The sequence below is a fragment of the Mytilus galloprovincialis genome, chromosome 3, assembly GCF_965363235.1.
Source record: "Mytilus galloprovincialis chromosome 3, xbMytGall1.hap1.1, whole genome shotgun sequence".
In the NCBI taxonomy this organism is placed as follows: domain Eukaryota; kingdom Metazoa; phylum Mollusca; class Bivalvia; order Mytilida; family Mytilidae; genus Mytilus; species Mytilus galloprovincialis.
Window position 1 is genome coordinate 102,068,470 of NC_134840.1, and position 15,427 is coordinate 102,083,896.

General features: G+C 30.7%; 1 protein-coding gene across 1 annotated transcript in view; it reads right to left on the reverse strand.

Annotated features, from left to right (window-relative positions):
* Positions 1-4,897: 4,897 nt before the first annotated feature.
* Positions 4,898-15,427, reverse strand: part of LOC143069577 (glutaminyl-peptide cyclotransferase-like) — a 34,037-nt gene continuing 23,507 nt past the window's right edge. Inside the window, exons 3-7 of the mRNA XM_076244277.1 lie at positions 10,935-11,213; positions 7,695-7,853; positions 6,888-6,987; positions 6,025-6,159; positions 4,898-5,123 (exon numbers count right to left, since the gene is read on the reverse strand). Coding sequence (XP_076100392.1) covers positions 4,942-5,123; positions 6,025-6,159; positions 6,888-6,987; positions 7,695-7,853; positions 10,935-11,213 — 855 coding nt within the window. The 3' untranslated portion in view covers positions 4,898-4,941. The remainder of the gene's footprint in view (positions 5,124-6,024; positions 6,160-6,887; positions 6,988-7,694; positions 7,854-10,934; positions 11,214-15,427) is intronic.

The following is a 15,427-nucleotide window of genomic DNA, read 5'->3' on the forward strand; positions in this document are numbered from 1 at the left end:
ATATAAAAAAGGTTCCTTCTGGCCTTGAGGTTTTATAGATTTTTAATCTGACCAAAATACTACAAAATTCTACAACTTTCGGGTCAAATAAATACAGAAAATGATCGTATTTTAACAACATCTCATAATGTACTCTTATGAAGAAATATGTATGCTGTATATTTGATATTTTTACCTATTATGTCTGTTTGTTTTGTTGACGCATCGTTTTCAATATAATGGAATTTGATGCGACTGTACGTCATACAAGTGAGCGGTTTAGGTAGCTATAAAACCAGTTTCAATCCACCACTTTCTACAAGAGAAAATGCCTGAACCTAGTCAGGAATATGACAGTTGTTATCCATTCGTTTGATGTGTTTGAGCTTTTAATTTTGCCATTTGCTTAAGGACTTTCCGTTTTGAATTTTCCTCGGTGTTCAGTTTTTTTTGTGATTTCACTTTTCACATACTTTTTTTAGCTTTTTAAAACCAAAATACTTTTGGGAAACAAATTTGAGGGAAAACCTATATTGATCATATATATCAATACTTCGTATTTTTTAGTCTAGACACCATCTAACTGGCTATCGAGGTGACCTCTGAAGACTGCTGACAGTAATTTAACCCAATATAAACATAAATATATATATAAACAGATAGCGAACTCGTGCAATCGGATTTTTCTAAGTTTGTTTTAATGCATATTGTGGGCTAAAAATATATGTTAATAGTCGTTTTTAAATGTACAAGAATCGAATACCCAACAGATATTTTACCCTTGTTTCACTTTCAAAAATGACATTATATTCCTTTAAATAACATTTTTCATGCATAACCCATCTCTAGCTAAGGTCTTTATTGAAGGTGACATGAATATTGATTGCATGAGGTTATATTATTCAAGTGAATAATTCATCAACAAGGCTTTTCAGTATATTTTGACAAAATTAGAACAGTCTTCTAAAATAGAATTATTATTTCACTATTTCGCTTTCATTAATGAAAAATAAATCATATTCTATTATTTTGAATATCTCGTAGACACTGCCCCATAACCATGTTAACATAGTCTCTTTAAAAAATTTAAATACTAGACAGAAATGCTAAAACACGTCAAAAATCGTAATTAGGAACATACTCCTACCTGGCTAAAAAAATCAGCTGACTGTTTAAATCAAAATGATGTTTTAGAAGATGCAATACTGATTTTTTCTGCTGTCTCAAATTTCTGTCAACTCAACCGTGCTAGTGCCTTTTGATTTCATGTTATTCCTTCAATGTTTGTTTGTTTTCTTGATGTGTCTCATCTGATGCGATTTACAATATTAGAACATAACACTACAAACCATTAAAGTCTGAAATGGCCTATATCTGTACTCGACTGTACTAATTTTAACTCGACCAGTCTGAATTGGTCTGACTTTTACTTGACATTACTCGACCCCAGTCTAAACCATACTTGACTGTACTGAATCGTACTTGACCCTTATCTTTGCCGTTGAAAATAGTCTGAACTATTACTCCGCGTTGAAGGCCGTACTTTAACCTATAATGGTTTACTTTTTAAATTGTTATTTGTATGGAGAGTTGTCTCATTGGCACTCACACCACATCTTCCTATATCTATGAACTATTACTCGACCAGTCTGAAACAGTCTTAACCCATTCTCGACTTGTACTCGACCTATTTTTTCAGTCTGAACCATACTCAACCAAAGGTCGATCAGTCTGAACCATACTAGACCATACTAGACCAAAAAACTCTACTTTTTTAACTGTTAAAATAAATTTCTATTTAATGACATATATAACAACAGCCAACAAAATTTATAAAAAAAATTAACCTTATATATCTATGATTATATTTAGAATGAAAAAAAGTATATTATATAAAACTTATATCAAAAAGGGATAATATTAAATAAATAAATAAAATTGTTTTTCTGATTAGTGGTGAAATATAAAGAATAACCTCTGCCTGTGGCAAACTCATTAATAAGATCACACCTGGTCAGAGGTACTAAATTCTAAATAACATTTATTCAAAATTGCAACATCCTGTTTAAGTTAAATAACAAGACCTTTCAAATATACATGTATGTACTAGATAAGTAATACACAAATTTAAGAAAATAGGGCTTTCTTTTTACCTGTAAAACACACATGTATTGAGGTAATTAGAACATATTAAAGTGCTTTCTGTATGCCATGTTAATTTGACAAAAAAAATTACTTAAATTAATTGAAATAAATTTTTGCTGTTACTTTGGAATACATTTCTTTTTTTAAAAAGGTTATCAAGGATTGCTATGGAAATTATATTATCATGATTACATTAAATTCTTGGTTTAATAAAACAAAACAATTAAGCTCTCATTTTTTTAAAAGGAGTAGGTTTAGTAAGACCCCTTATTGGCCCCAAAATATAGCAGTTTTAGAAAATTGTGAAAATGTAATCGTTTAGATATCTATTGAAAAGTAGAATGCTTCTGCTACGTAAATATGGGCTGTTTTTGACAATACAATGCACATATATCGGGTACTAGCATTATTAAGTCATGCTAAATTACTGAAATCTTCACAATTGTAGCATTTCAGTTAAATTTTAGACGGTTTCCGTCTTAAATGAAAGTGGCTGCATTCGTGTTCATTCATAATATTGAAATGTAAGTTGTATTTGATGATAATACATAATATATATAAAGGTTGAGGATGAACACGGATGCGGCCACTTTCATTTTTGACAAAAACCATCTGAAAAGTGACGATTTTTTGCATATTTGATAGATCTGTCATATTTAAGCTTGAATCGGAGCGTTTTTAATGACATAATAAGTTAAAATCTTTCACATAAACTAATTGAATCAATGAAATAGACACTTAAGTGTTTAGAAAGTGTCCAAAATCCTTCGTTAGATGAACTTGAAAATTGAGGCCGAAATCGGTCCTTACCGGACCTACTCCTTTATTAAGTGGTTTTATATACTATTTTATATATATATTAATTAAAAAAAACATTCACTGCATTATTATTTCAACTCAACTAAATCTTTACTAGGTTTAAGTTAATGGTGAAAATAGTCCAGTTACCATAAAATACTTCCGAAGTATTCATAAAATTTTGAATAAATATTGAAAATATTAGTCATTTGTTAGTCACAATTCATTTTTTTAGATTATGTGATCAGCTTGTTTTATTTATATTTTAAAAGTTGATATATATTTTTACGTAAGTGTTGATTAATATTGTGTTGACGTTATATTATGATTGATTATTGTGAAATTTTAATTTCAATACTGTATTGAATACATTTTTAATTTCAATTTGTTGTTCAAATTTCATTTTTATTTAAAAAAAATCCTAAATTGATAAAATTCAGTTGATAGATACAAAGAATAGGTTTAGGTTGGTTAAAACTTGGTCGAGTATGGTTCAGACTAGGTCCAGTATGGTTCAGACTAGGTCGAGTACGGTTCAGACTAGGTCGAATACGGTTCAGACTAGTATAAAATGGTTAAGTACTGGTCAAGTACACATTCAGACTGTTAAGTATGGTTCAGACTAGTCAAGTATTTTCAAGTAAATCTCAGACGAATTCAGACTGGTCGAGTAAAAATCAGTACAGTCGAGTACAGATATTGGCCATTTCAGACTTTTAATGGTTTGTAGTGTAAGTAGACTACTGTTACCTTTTTTTAAGTATTGCATAAATATTGCTCAAGCATAATAGCTTGCATCAGATGGTGTTTGTTACCTTATATTCACCCGTTCAAACTCAGCAATTATTTTTAGCAGATACTTTTAGCAAAATGCCACTGATTAAAACTGTCTCAACAAACAAGCATCTTTTGTACTAAAACTATAGTTCTGGTATCTTTTTTTACTTTTAACACCCATGGTATACATATATATATTCCAAATGACACAAGAGTAGAGTGCATTGTCCATTTGACTATCAATATTTTGTTTTCTCTAGATGTATGTTAGTATATGATAAATACTAACTCTGACTATCAATTCACAATTTTTTAACAATTAAAAGTCCCTAGCTTTGAAAAGACAGATCATTCTTTTTCTTCAAAGTCAACATAAAAATGCCAACAACAGTCTCCTGTTTGAAGTAAATTTTCTAGTAAGGGAATGTGAAATATTAACTTCAATTCATATTATCCTGAAATGATAATAACTGGAAAACTAACTTTTACAATTTCCAACTTTTAGTATACGCAAGTCAGTGGGCTCTGATTTGCAATCATCGAATAAGTGTGCAATCACTTTGAACAAAACATGACAGGATTGTACAGCATAAATCTCAAATAAAACAAGAATGTGTCCATAGTACACTGATGCCCAAATCGCACTATCCTTTTTAATGTTCAGTGTAACGTAAAATTAGGGTAAAAACTCGAAATTGGTATGAAAAATTAGAATGATCATATCATAGGAAAAATGTGTACTGAAAAGAGCGAAGAAAGATACCAAAGGGACAGTCAAACTCATAAATCGAAAAAAAAAAACTGACAATGCCATGGCTAAAAATGAAAAAGACAAACAGACAAACAATAGTACACATGACACAAAATAGAAAACTAAAGAATAAACAACACAAACCCCACCAAAAACTAGGGGTGATCTCAGGTGCTTCAGAAGCGTAAGCAGATCCTGCTCCACATGTGGCACCCGTCGTGTTGCTTATGTGATAACAAATCCGGTAAATAGTCTAATTCGGTAGGTCGCATTCATGAAAGGGAAGTTTCAAGTTGATTGCACTTCAACTTCATCAAAAACTACCTTGACCAAAAACTTTAACCTGAAGCAGGACAGTGAGACAAACAAACATAATTATGAATGGACCCACACACCAAAAAACATTATGCCCATAAATGGGGTATAAAAAACAAATTAACACAATCATTGACAAATATAACATAAATACTTTATATAAAATATTAACAATTTTATTTCTTTTTTCTGCGACAGTTTGAATCTGTTGCGTCTAATCGTAAATAATTAGCAACAAATGTCCTGAAGATTCTGTTGAAATTGTCCGTTACATCATAGTCTATAGCAGTTTCATCATCACCCATCGTGTGCCAGACACGTGGAAATGGACTTGATATCAGATGGAGAATTTTAACACCTACAAAAGAACAAATATTAATATGATAGTTTAAATAGCAATCTAGAAGAAGCCCGCACAATTGAGGTACAATTGGGCAAGTGTTGAAACAGACAGTTTATAAACTTGGCAAGTAATACATTCACTGAGCATGTGTGAAAGCGTATAAGACAAGGATCGATAACAGTCTTCAAATTTTGATATTTTTCAAAAATTGGTATTTTCTGTGCAAAGACTGTTTCAAAGACAAATTTAGGAAGTACAAAACACTACAATTATATATAATATCACAAAGATTGTTGACTTTATATGGTTTCAGAAAAGTTGCGGCTCAAGGAAATTGGAACCTTTCTTTAGTAGTATAGATTCCTTATGACTGTGTCCTTATCCTGATTTTGACATTTTGACTGATGGTGGATTCATTTGTGGCCCAGTATGCATTATAGCAATAGAAGCTTGCCCTATCAAGGGACCCAGTGGTACTTATATGATTCTCTTTGTTTGTGTTTGTTACCTTGTATGGTATCATCTAAACATTTTAACATCTAAGATTTTAACATTGGTAAACTACTGTAGTATTAATTTGACATCTATTTTTAATTTGATAGTTACAAAAAAGGTTGTTAACAAATTCAAAATTATCAACTAAATCCCATGTTCAATTCCTTAAATATTTTTGAAACTTGTAAGGTTAGAAGAACATAAATACAGCCTTGATTCCTTGATACTTTTTGTATCAAAATCAAAAGCTTAAAAACATCAAACAAAGGAAAAACAACTGCCATATTCCTGACTTGGTACAGACATTTCCTTTTGTAGAAAATGATCGATCAAACCTAGTTTTATAGCTAGCTGACCCTATCACTTGTATGACAGTTGTGTAGAGTTCCAGTGAAGTGACAGTTATCTAATTAAATCTTACCTTTTCTAAGAAATGGAATGTGATCATCTTCAATCCCACCACCAAAGTAGGAAAATCTATTATCTGTTACAAATAATGGAGACCTCTTTTTTACACCTTCTTTATTCAAAAAATCTTTTTCATTTAGAACTTTTTCTGAAAAAGAAAATAGAAAATAACCAAAAAGATCTTTAATATTAAAAGATCAAGATGCCCCCCCTTCCTCAAAACAATTAAATTAATTAATACTAAGTTCATCAACTCATTTGACAGGATCAATAAATTATAACTGGAAAAATATGGAATATATACATCTTCAAGGAACAGTAACCAAATAACACAACAAAAGACAATAAACATATTTACACTTTTGGTATTAAGCTGAAATTTGTCTCCGAATGACTTAAGATTTGTCTCCAGTTAACCTTCTGATGTCCAGTAACTACCACGTTTTTAAATATGACATCAAGTTTTTTAAATTGTGATGTTAAAGTTTTACAAGAACTTGTGTGATTTTAAAAGTAATGACGTACAAATTTGCATACATGTGTAAATATGTCTATTAAAAGGTTAAATATACTGTATTGACAATAGAAAAGCAGTGTCATTGGTAATGAGACTTAAACATGATGATACTAGCAAGGAAATTGGTATATCTGACCTGAAATTTATAATCTTTATTTCATCAGATATGAATGAATTTCACATCAAAGACTTTCACTTCTTGGCATAACTACATATTGTATAATCGATTAACATTTCTAAATCCTATTTGAATGAATTAATTGAGTTTAAAAAGATGTTTTCAATACCACAATCACCTGTTTATTTGTATCTTAAATATGACATTACATCCATTACTGATATTAATCAAAAGCACTCACCAAGTTTCACTAAATTTTCAAATTCTTTTGATGTGTCTGGGAAAAAGTTTCTGAAAGCTACATCAGCTGACCCAATTAAATCTAACAAAACAAGAAGTTTCTGGAAAAAAAATATTTAACAGTAAATCATAGAATGGTATATGAATATAGTTACTTGTTATCAAGTCGTTTGATATGTTTAGGCTTTTGATTTTGCCATTTGATTGGGGACTTTCCTTTTAGAATTTTCTTTGGAGTTCAGTACTTTTGTTTTAGAAATGCGTGTTTAATCCAATCAGTCTGTCAGAAACTGCATCAAAGTTTGTCACTGTTAATGTCATTTTGTTTGCTAATTCCGGATTTTTTTTTCTTTAGTTAAAGTGGCTAGCAGACACTGGTCAATTTTCAGAGTTGAAGTGTGGAATCTTTTTTACTTGCTTTTTATGCAAAAAAAAAAATAGTTTTCTAACTACTTTTCACACAATCAATGACTTCTTCAGTAATTTAACAAGGGAGATAATTCATGTTGCCCTAACATATCTATTTATCAATCTGATGTTCACTTAGGTAGAATCTTTGTTTTTTCTCTTTGAATTGATTAAGATGTTGTCTAGACTCAGGGACAAATCAGAACTTGTAAAATACATAAGTTGCTGTTACATTGGTTAAGTTATGTCTGGAGACCAGAATACGAGAAAAAATGGGAAGCATTCTTAGTATGTCCCTCAATGCTTTTTTGTTATTTTGATTTTTTTTTTCTTCATGGCTTTTTAACTTCTTGCCTCTAGATTTCAATAAACATGAAGAAATAATACCAATTAAACTTACAATTGTTTGTAAATTATTTTTTGTTTGTAAATTACGATCGGTAGTTTTTTGCCATTTATCAGCCAGATGTCTAGCTCCGTACAGAGAATCTGTTTCTGTCCAGTGGTTGTAAGCCTCTTCTCCATCAAAAAACACAATCTGTGGAGTTACATCTGTTTTCTGAAATTAAATATATTTTTCTTGCTTAATAATACATGTATATATATCATTCAGGTAATTGTCCTTCACTTAATAGGTCTAAAACAAGAATGTGCCCAAAATACACGGATGTCCCATCCGTACTATGATTTTCTATGTTCAGTGGACCGTAAAAATGGGATGAAATTTCTAATTTGGCATTAAAATTAGAAAGATCATATCATAGGGAACATGTATGTTTACTAAGTTTCAACTTGATTGGACTTCAACTTCATCAAAAACTATCTGAACCAAAAAAATTCACCTGAAGTGGGATAAACGAACGAATGAACAGACAGATGAATGGACACACAAACCAAAAAACATAATGCCCATAAATGGGGCAAAATAACATTTCTATCCTATATAGGAATTCTCACAGGGCCTTATATCCCAGCAATAATTGAAAAAAAATATACAACAGACCCGTTAAAACATCCATTGCAGAAAATTAATCTTTGGACCTCATTGGAATAACTGCATCCTATGAAACAGGCATGGGTTTAAAAGAAAGTTACTATTTTTTACTTTGGTTTCTTTTAAACTGAAAGTTCTTTTGATCTTAATTACAAACTAATGCCTTGTTCACATGTACATTTAATTCGAATTGAATTCGAATTGAATGCGAATCGAATTCGCTTATCGTGTTCACATACTCTTCTTATATAATTCGAATTGATTCGAATAGGCTAATACGAATTATTCAATTCGCAATTAGAAATATGCTTTTGTTAATACCAATTAAAAGTTAACGTCGTTTGGACAGTAAAGCAAATTTGACGCGCATTGTAATTCGAATTAGAATTGACCTTAGGACGTAAAACGTTTCGAATGCGAATTAAACTAATTCGAATTAGTTAATGCGAATCGAATTCGAATTACGTGTGAACTCAGCATAGAAGGTATGTCAAATCTTATCAAAAACTCATTCACAGGTAGTTGTATATTGAATCTAGAGAACAGAAGATTAAAATATCTCTCCTAATCATTTTTGCATAAATTAAGCTCAGTCAGTTCCGTCTTAATCTTGCACAGAGGTGAACATTGGTTTTTTTTGCTCCAAAATAGTTATTTCCTTTAATCTTAAATTAGTAAATACACCAAACAAAATATTATTTTTCTACATTAAAAAATCTATTTTTCTTGATATTTCTAATTTTTTCAAGAGTTAATTAAGTTTCCAAGAGGATTGTCTCCTGAACTTATTGGAAATGAATTATGTATAACAAAAAAATATCAATTTAAGCCATGTTAAATTTTTTAGCAGAGAAAAAACAATTTGTGAGTTCCCCCCAATCTTATTCTACTTGCAAACATTTCTAACACAATGTGACTTTCACAATGTTATGAAGTCCCTGTAATTAAATTCAGATTTTTTTAATGCATATATAATTATTTCCTTAAAATATGGATTATTTCAAAAACAGTGTAATTAAAGCCTGAATCATAATGAGACTCCATTTTATAATTTTTCAAGTGAAAACAAATTAATCCAATTCTCTTATAATCATTCTAAAATCCAAGATTAAATCAAAAATGTAAAGTGTGGTTACAAAATGATCTCATTTCATTTAAATTTTTATTTAGCACATTGACATATAGAGATCACGTACTTGTCACTTTCGTCGTAGTGTCTGAATCTAACCGTGAATCAAATTCATCTGAGGACGATATTAAAGACATAATCTGTATATTTCTAATCAAGACAATGGCCGATCTATTTACACGGGTTTATTAATATTTTTCTGTAATACAAGCTATCCTCTCACAAGTGATTACGTTTCCAAAACATTGAATTTTACACCAGATTAAAACCTTGATTAAGCATGAAATTAATCAACAGCGATTACATGGCGACTGTGTAATCATATAGGAAAACCAATAAATGTGGCGGCAATAAAGACAACCACTTACGACAGGAAATTGTCAGATACCAAATGAAATTTTGCACATGATTTGAAAGATATATCCAAAACAAATGCTATGTAAACCTTTCATATTTTTTATCAAATTATTTGGAAAGTCTAAGCATTATTTGTTTAGCAAGTGCTTTACATAGTCATTAATTCAAATCATATGTATGTTGAGGAGGAGGCTTTTAAATTGCCTTAGAAATTCATAAAAAAGTTTAAAATTTCAATCCTTTCAAAATTATAATATTTCTATTGAAAAATGAATATTTTTCATATATTCATTGTAATGTATACAATATTGTTTTTTGTTAATTATTTTGTACGTAAACATTGGTTTTCTCATTTGAATTTTTTACCTTTTTTCATAACAACCTTGCTTTTTACAGCTGGCTGTGAGTTTTGGATTAAGCTTAATATCAAAAGTCGTACATTGACCTTCTATTGCTAACAAACAACTATCGCACTTGGTCTCTAGTGGGTTGTTGTCTCATTTACAATCATACCACATCTTCTCATTTTTTAATGATAATATAATCTAGGCAGATTAGAACACAATATAACTGTTGATTATAGCTGTCAATTTGACATCGTAAGTTTGTTGATAATGACATATGGTATGTAAAAAAGTCATTTTACATATAGTTCTGGGTTTTATTATTTATGCAACAAGGCCTTTACCAAATTAAAAATGTATCCACATTTTAAACATCTTGTAGCAAAATATCTTTTTTGGAAAGTTCTTGTTTTTTTTTAACTAATTTCTGCTGTATATTTACAAATAATTTAATTTGGGATGTAACCGACTTCCAATTGGTCGAAGTTTTTTTAATAATAGCACATAGACATAATTTTGTCAAGTGACCTTGACACCATCAACATTTTTTCATGATTTACTCAATATTGAAACAGAATTAAGAATTAAAATTACATGTACAAGAAATGACTGTATTGTAATATTTTTTCTGCAATGGGCATTTTTCAGTGTGCACCACATTTTTTACGTTATTTCTTCATAGACAGGAAAAATATTACAGTCATTCCTTTCAAAAATACATTTCTTAAATTTTTTTGCAAAAATTAATGGACATAGTTGTAGTTTCCTTGTTAATTTCCAATAATGTCCACACCTACCAAAGCATTAATGACCTACCCTATTACTTTTTTCTTTAGTAAGAAGACAGTCTAGTTGTTTAGCCATATCCAGTAAAATAGCACATGGAACAGCTGAATCTGTGGCCGCTACAAAATATTTTCTGCCGTCAGTAAGGTTCTTTGAATCATAATGAGCCGATAGGACTAGACGTTGTGGTTTGGAAGGGTCATATGTTGCTATAATATTACGGAATGTCTTTGTTCCGTAAGGTGTCTCATCTTGAAACTCGTCGACCTCTACGTGCCAATTCAAACTCTTTAACGTATTAATAAGATGCTGAAAGTATAGAAAAGATAAAAATTAGAAGTCATATAAAAAAAAAGGTAAAAGTTAAATTCCACATTTGTCCTAATTGAGCACTGACAATGCCACTGTGGATACATTTATTTTGGTTGATATTTTTTTTATACTAATTTTTGTTTGAAAAAAAATCAGATGTGATTTTTGTAAATACTTGATTTTGTGGTTTCAGATTAATCCTGCATACAACCTACTGAATCATTAATCCTAATTGTCAATTTTTCATTTTCAGAAGGTATTTAAAAATACATCTACATCAAATTGAAACACATTAATATAGTTTGCAATACAACTTGTTTATTTTAGATAACCTATTATGGGTTTTTGTCTGATTCCCCTTCTAAATAATACTCCATAAAAGATGTTTTTTTCCACACTATCAAAGTTAATTTAATTTTCTACATCATACAAATATCTCCCCCTATAATAATACCTTTATAAACCTAATTAGTTTATCCATATAGTTCTCTGTCTGACATTTCAATTATAGCTATTTATAATGCTACTTTATAAGATCCATGATTTTATAAAATCAGATGCCTTTTGTCAATAAAAGTTCACTAACAATTCATTTCTTTCATGAACATGTGTAAATCTGGTGTTACAACATGGCATGCAGACATCCATTTATCGTAGTGTGAAAATAATGGATTGATATTTTACTAGGTTTTTTTTTTTCCTTTTTCAGTTTCATCCTTTCATTAGTATTAAATTGTAAAGAATCACAAAAATAAAATAAGGAGATGTGGTATGATTGTCCATTAGACAATTAACTTTCCACCACAGACCAATGACCTAGCTACTAAGCAACTATACTGGTCACTGTACAGCCTCACTTCAATCTTCACACAACAACAAAAAAACAATCTGTCACATTTAAAATCTCAATTCAATTTTGAACTTAAAGAAAGTAAATAATATTATTGATAATAAAAATTAATAAAATTAGATTCTTTTTCGTTGATGATAATTAATGAAATGATATACTGATAATGCAAACTAGAGGCTCTCAAGAGCCTGTGTCGCTCACCTTGGTCTATGTGCATATTAACGATAAACACAGATAAATTCATGACAAAATTGAGTTTTGGTGATGGTGATGTGTTTGTAGATCTTTCTTTACTGAATATTCTTGTTGCTACAATTATCTCTATTTACAATGAACTTGGCCCAGTAATTACAGAGGAAAATATTTCCTAAAGATTTACAAAAATTAACAAAAATTTATGAAAATTGTTAACAATTGACTATAAAGAGCAATAACTCCGACTTATTTGTAGATCTTATTTTGCTGAACATTATTGCTGATTACATTTTATCTCTTTCTATAATAATATTCAAGATAATAACCAAAATCTGCAAAATTTCCTTCAAATTACTTATTTCGGGGCAGCAACCCAACAACCCGTTGTCCGATTCATTTGAAAGTTTCAGGGCAGATAGATTTTCACATGATGAACGATTTTACTCCATGTCAGATTTGCTCTAAATGCTTTGGTTTCAGAGATACAAGTCAAAATCTACATTTCACCCCTATGTTCTTTTTTTAGCCATGGCAGCCATCTTGGTTGGTTGGCCGGGTCACGCCACACATTTTTAAAACTAAATACCCCAATGTGTGACGAGTGAACCAACACCTTCTAATTCGGATGAATTTAATGTTCAATTTCCGTAAGAAACCTGAAGAAACCGCCCATACCTCGAGGAAAAGAAAACCCGCGACGAAGATATGAAGGATAATACAACCGCATCCGCTCCTACTACGATAACCATCCAAGAGAAAAACTTAGCCAACTTTAGAACCTTACGGAAATTGAACATTAAATTCATCAGCAGCCAGAACCACCTACAATACCTCGAACACATCTACCAAGATTTACCATTCCCAGAATTGCGGCGATCATACACTTCACCTTTTACTAATTCAATGGAAGCAGTACCTCCCTCGGAGCGAAGCCAGTTGAATTGGTACGGGATGGCCAATGGGGTGTTGTCCAATTTGGAAATGAACTGACATTTTATGAGCCACTTCCATCATTTCTACAATATTACCACCAGAAACTTAACTTTTATTCTTGCTACATTATGAACACTATTTTACATTTTCACTTTCACTTTTATTCTTTTACGTCATAATTAATACAACCGCATTTTATACACTTTATGAACATGTAAACTCTGTAATATTGTCCTGATGACGCCGCATTAGCGGCGAAACATGTCGACTCAATAAAACTATCACCTTGCGGTAACCCAGATGTTGTTGTCTCTACATATTATAAATACCCCAATGATGATTGTGGCCAAGTTTGGTTAAATTTGGCCCAGTATTTTCAGAGAAGAAGATTTTTGTAAAAGTTAACGATGCTGGACGACGACGACGGACGACGACGCCGGACGCCTGACGCCAAGTGATGGGAAAAGCTCACTTGGCCCTTTGGGCCAGGTGAGCTAAAAAACATCCTCTTTTGAAATACTGTTAGCTTAATTAGTATACAAGATTATATAGGTTAACCAATGATTTCACCTATTAGGCAAATGCCAGGTTTTTCTATGATAACCTATGAAAAAGACTGAGTCCTTGTGTTACTATGGGAAACCAAAAAATTCATATGGACGAAAAATATAATAAGATTCAATGAAAATTCATTTCTATACAGTAACTCATGGTTTTGTTGGTTCTAGATTAAAATCTTTGATGATGAATAATGGGCAAATGAACAAAAGACAACAAGAATGTCTGAGTCATTATACCGTTTACTGTCATAGCTATCAATAAGCATACTTAGAGCTGCCGATCTATATCAAAGAAAAAGACTTCATAATCTTTAAACATTGACGGTAGATCCTTGATCCTTTAATTAATGAAAACCTTAACTGATTGGAATGAATGTGTTCAAGTTCAGTTTAAGCAGCGATCAATTTTTCCCACCAAAAATATGAATTTTGAGTTTCTCAAACTCAATAACAAGTACATAATTCTATCTTTACTTTCAAATAATTATTTTGCATTATGTATGATATATATTGAACAAAAATGATTGCATTATTTATGGAACAAAAAAATGTCTACTGTGAAAATGTAGTAATCGCAATACCAGCAGGGAACACTCTTTAATGCACTGAAATCACCATACGGTATTGGAAAACAGATATTACTTAATAGACCTGTCAGATGGTTTTGATGCTTAAGAGGGTTTTTTTCTCTATTTATTGACATATTTTCAGTTCAGGACTATTTTGCAATGAAAATATTTTTTCTGAAATTAAGCTTAGCAAAGGTTGTTGTCTCCAGAATATCCCATTCTTTATTCAAAGTATTCAAAAACACGAAGTATTGTCTCCAAAAGACCCCCAAAATCTTACAAGCATATTGTTGAGTATAGTACTACAGACAAGTTCATTATTGCAGCATACTGAAAAATTCAGTGTACTAACAACTCAGAATAAGGTGTCTGACAGATCTATTAAGGTGGCTCCTGGGTACAAAATTTCAGAATAAACCTTTATTTTTTCATTACAAGTTTTATTTATTACACTATTAGTTATTACTTTATGATATGGTACAAAAATCAACCCAAAAAATTGATTTGGTTTGGCCCCAGATGACTTTTAAAATGTCTATATCATTGAAAAAGCTCCAAATTATCTCCCTTTGGTGCAAAAATGGCATTTTTTGGCATTAAATTTGAAATATCTTTTTTAACTCATCGGTGACCTATATTTTTTATTATTGTTTTCAAATAAGCTGTACATAAACTAAATAATTGTAAAATTTAAGCAATTTCTGTAATTAGGTTATTTTTTTTATTTCGATATTACATCTATTTCTCCTATTAGTTCAACAGAAAAAAGGACACTAACAAAAATGTATGTTTCTTCCAGAGGCAGATTGTGAGCTTAAATGAACAGTGACACCATCTTTTTATTTCATTTTTCTTTTAAGTATATGATAAAGTTTATTTATGAAAAAATATAGCGAAATCTTATATTAGAAAAACAAATTGATTTATACCCAGGAGCCCCCTTAAGTGCTCACATTACATCTTATCACCGGCATTCATGCTGACCAGATATTTGATTTTTTAAAGTAGTTTCTATGAAAAGTGTGACAAAAATATTTGTTTGACCAAATCAACAGAAGATCAATGGTAAATAGGACAAAAGGATGCAAAATGGACAGAAGGATG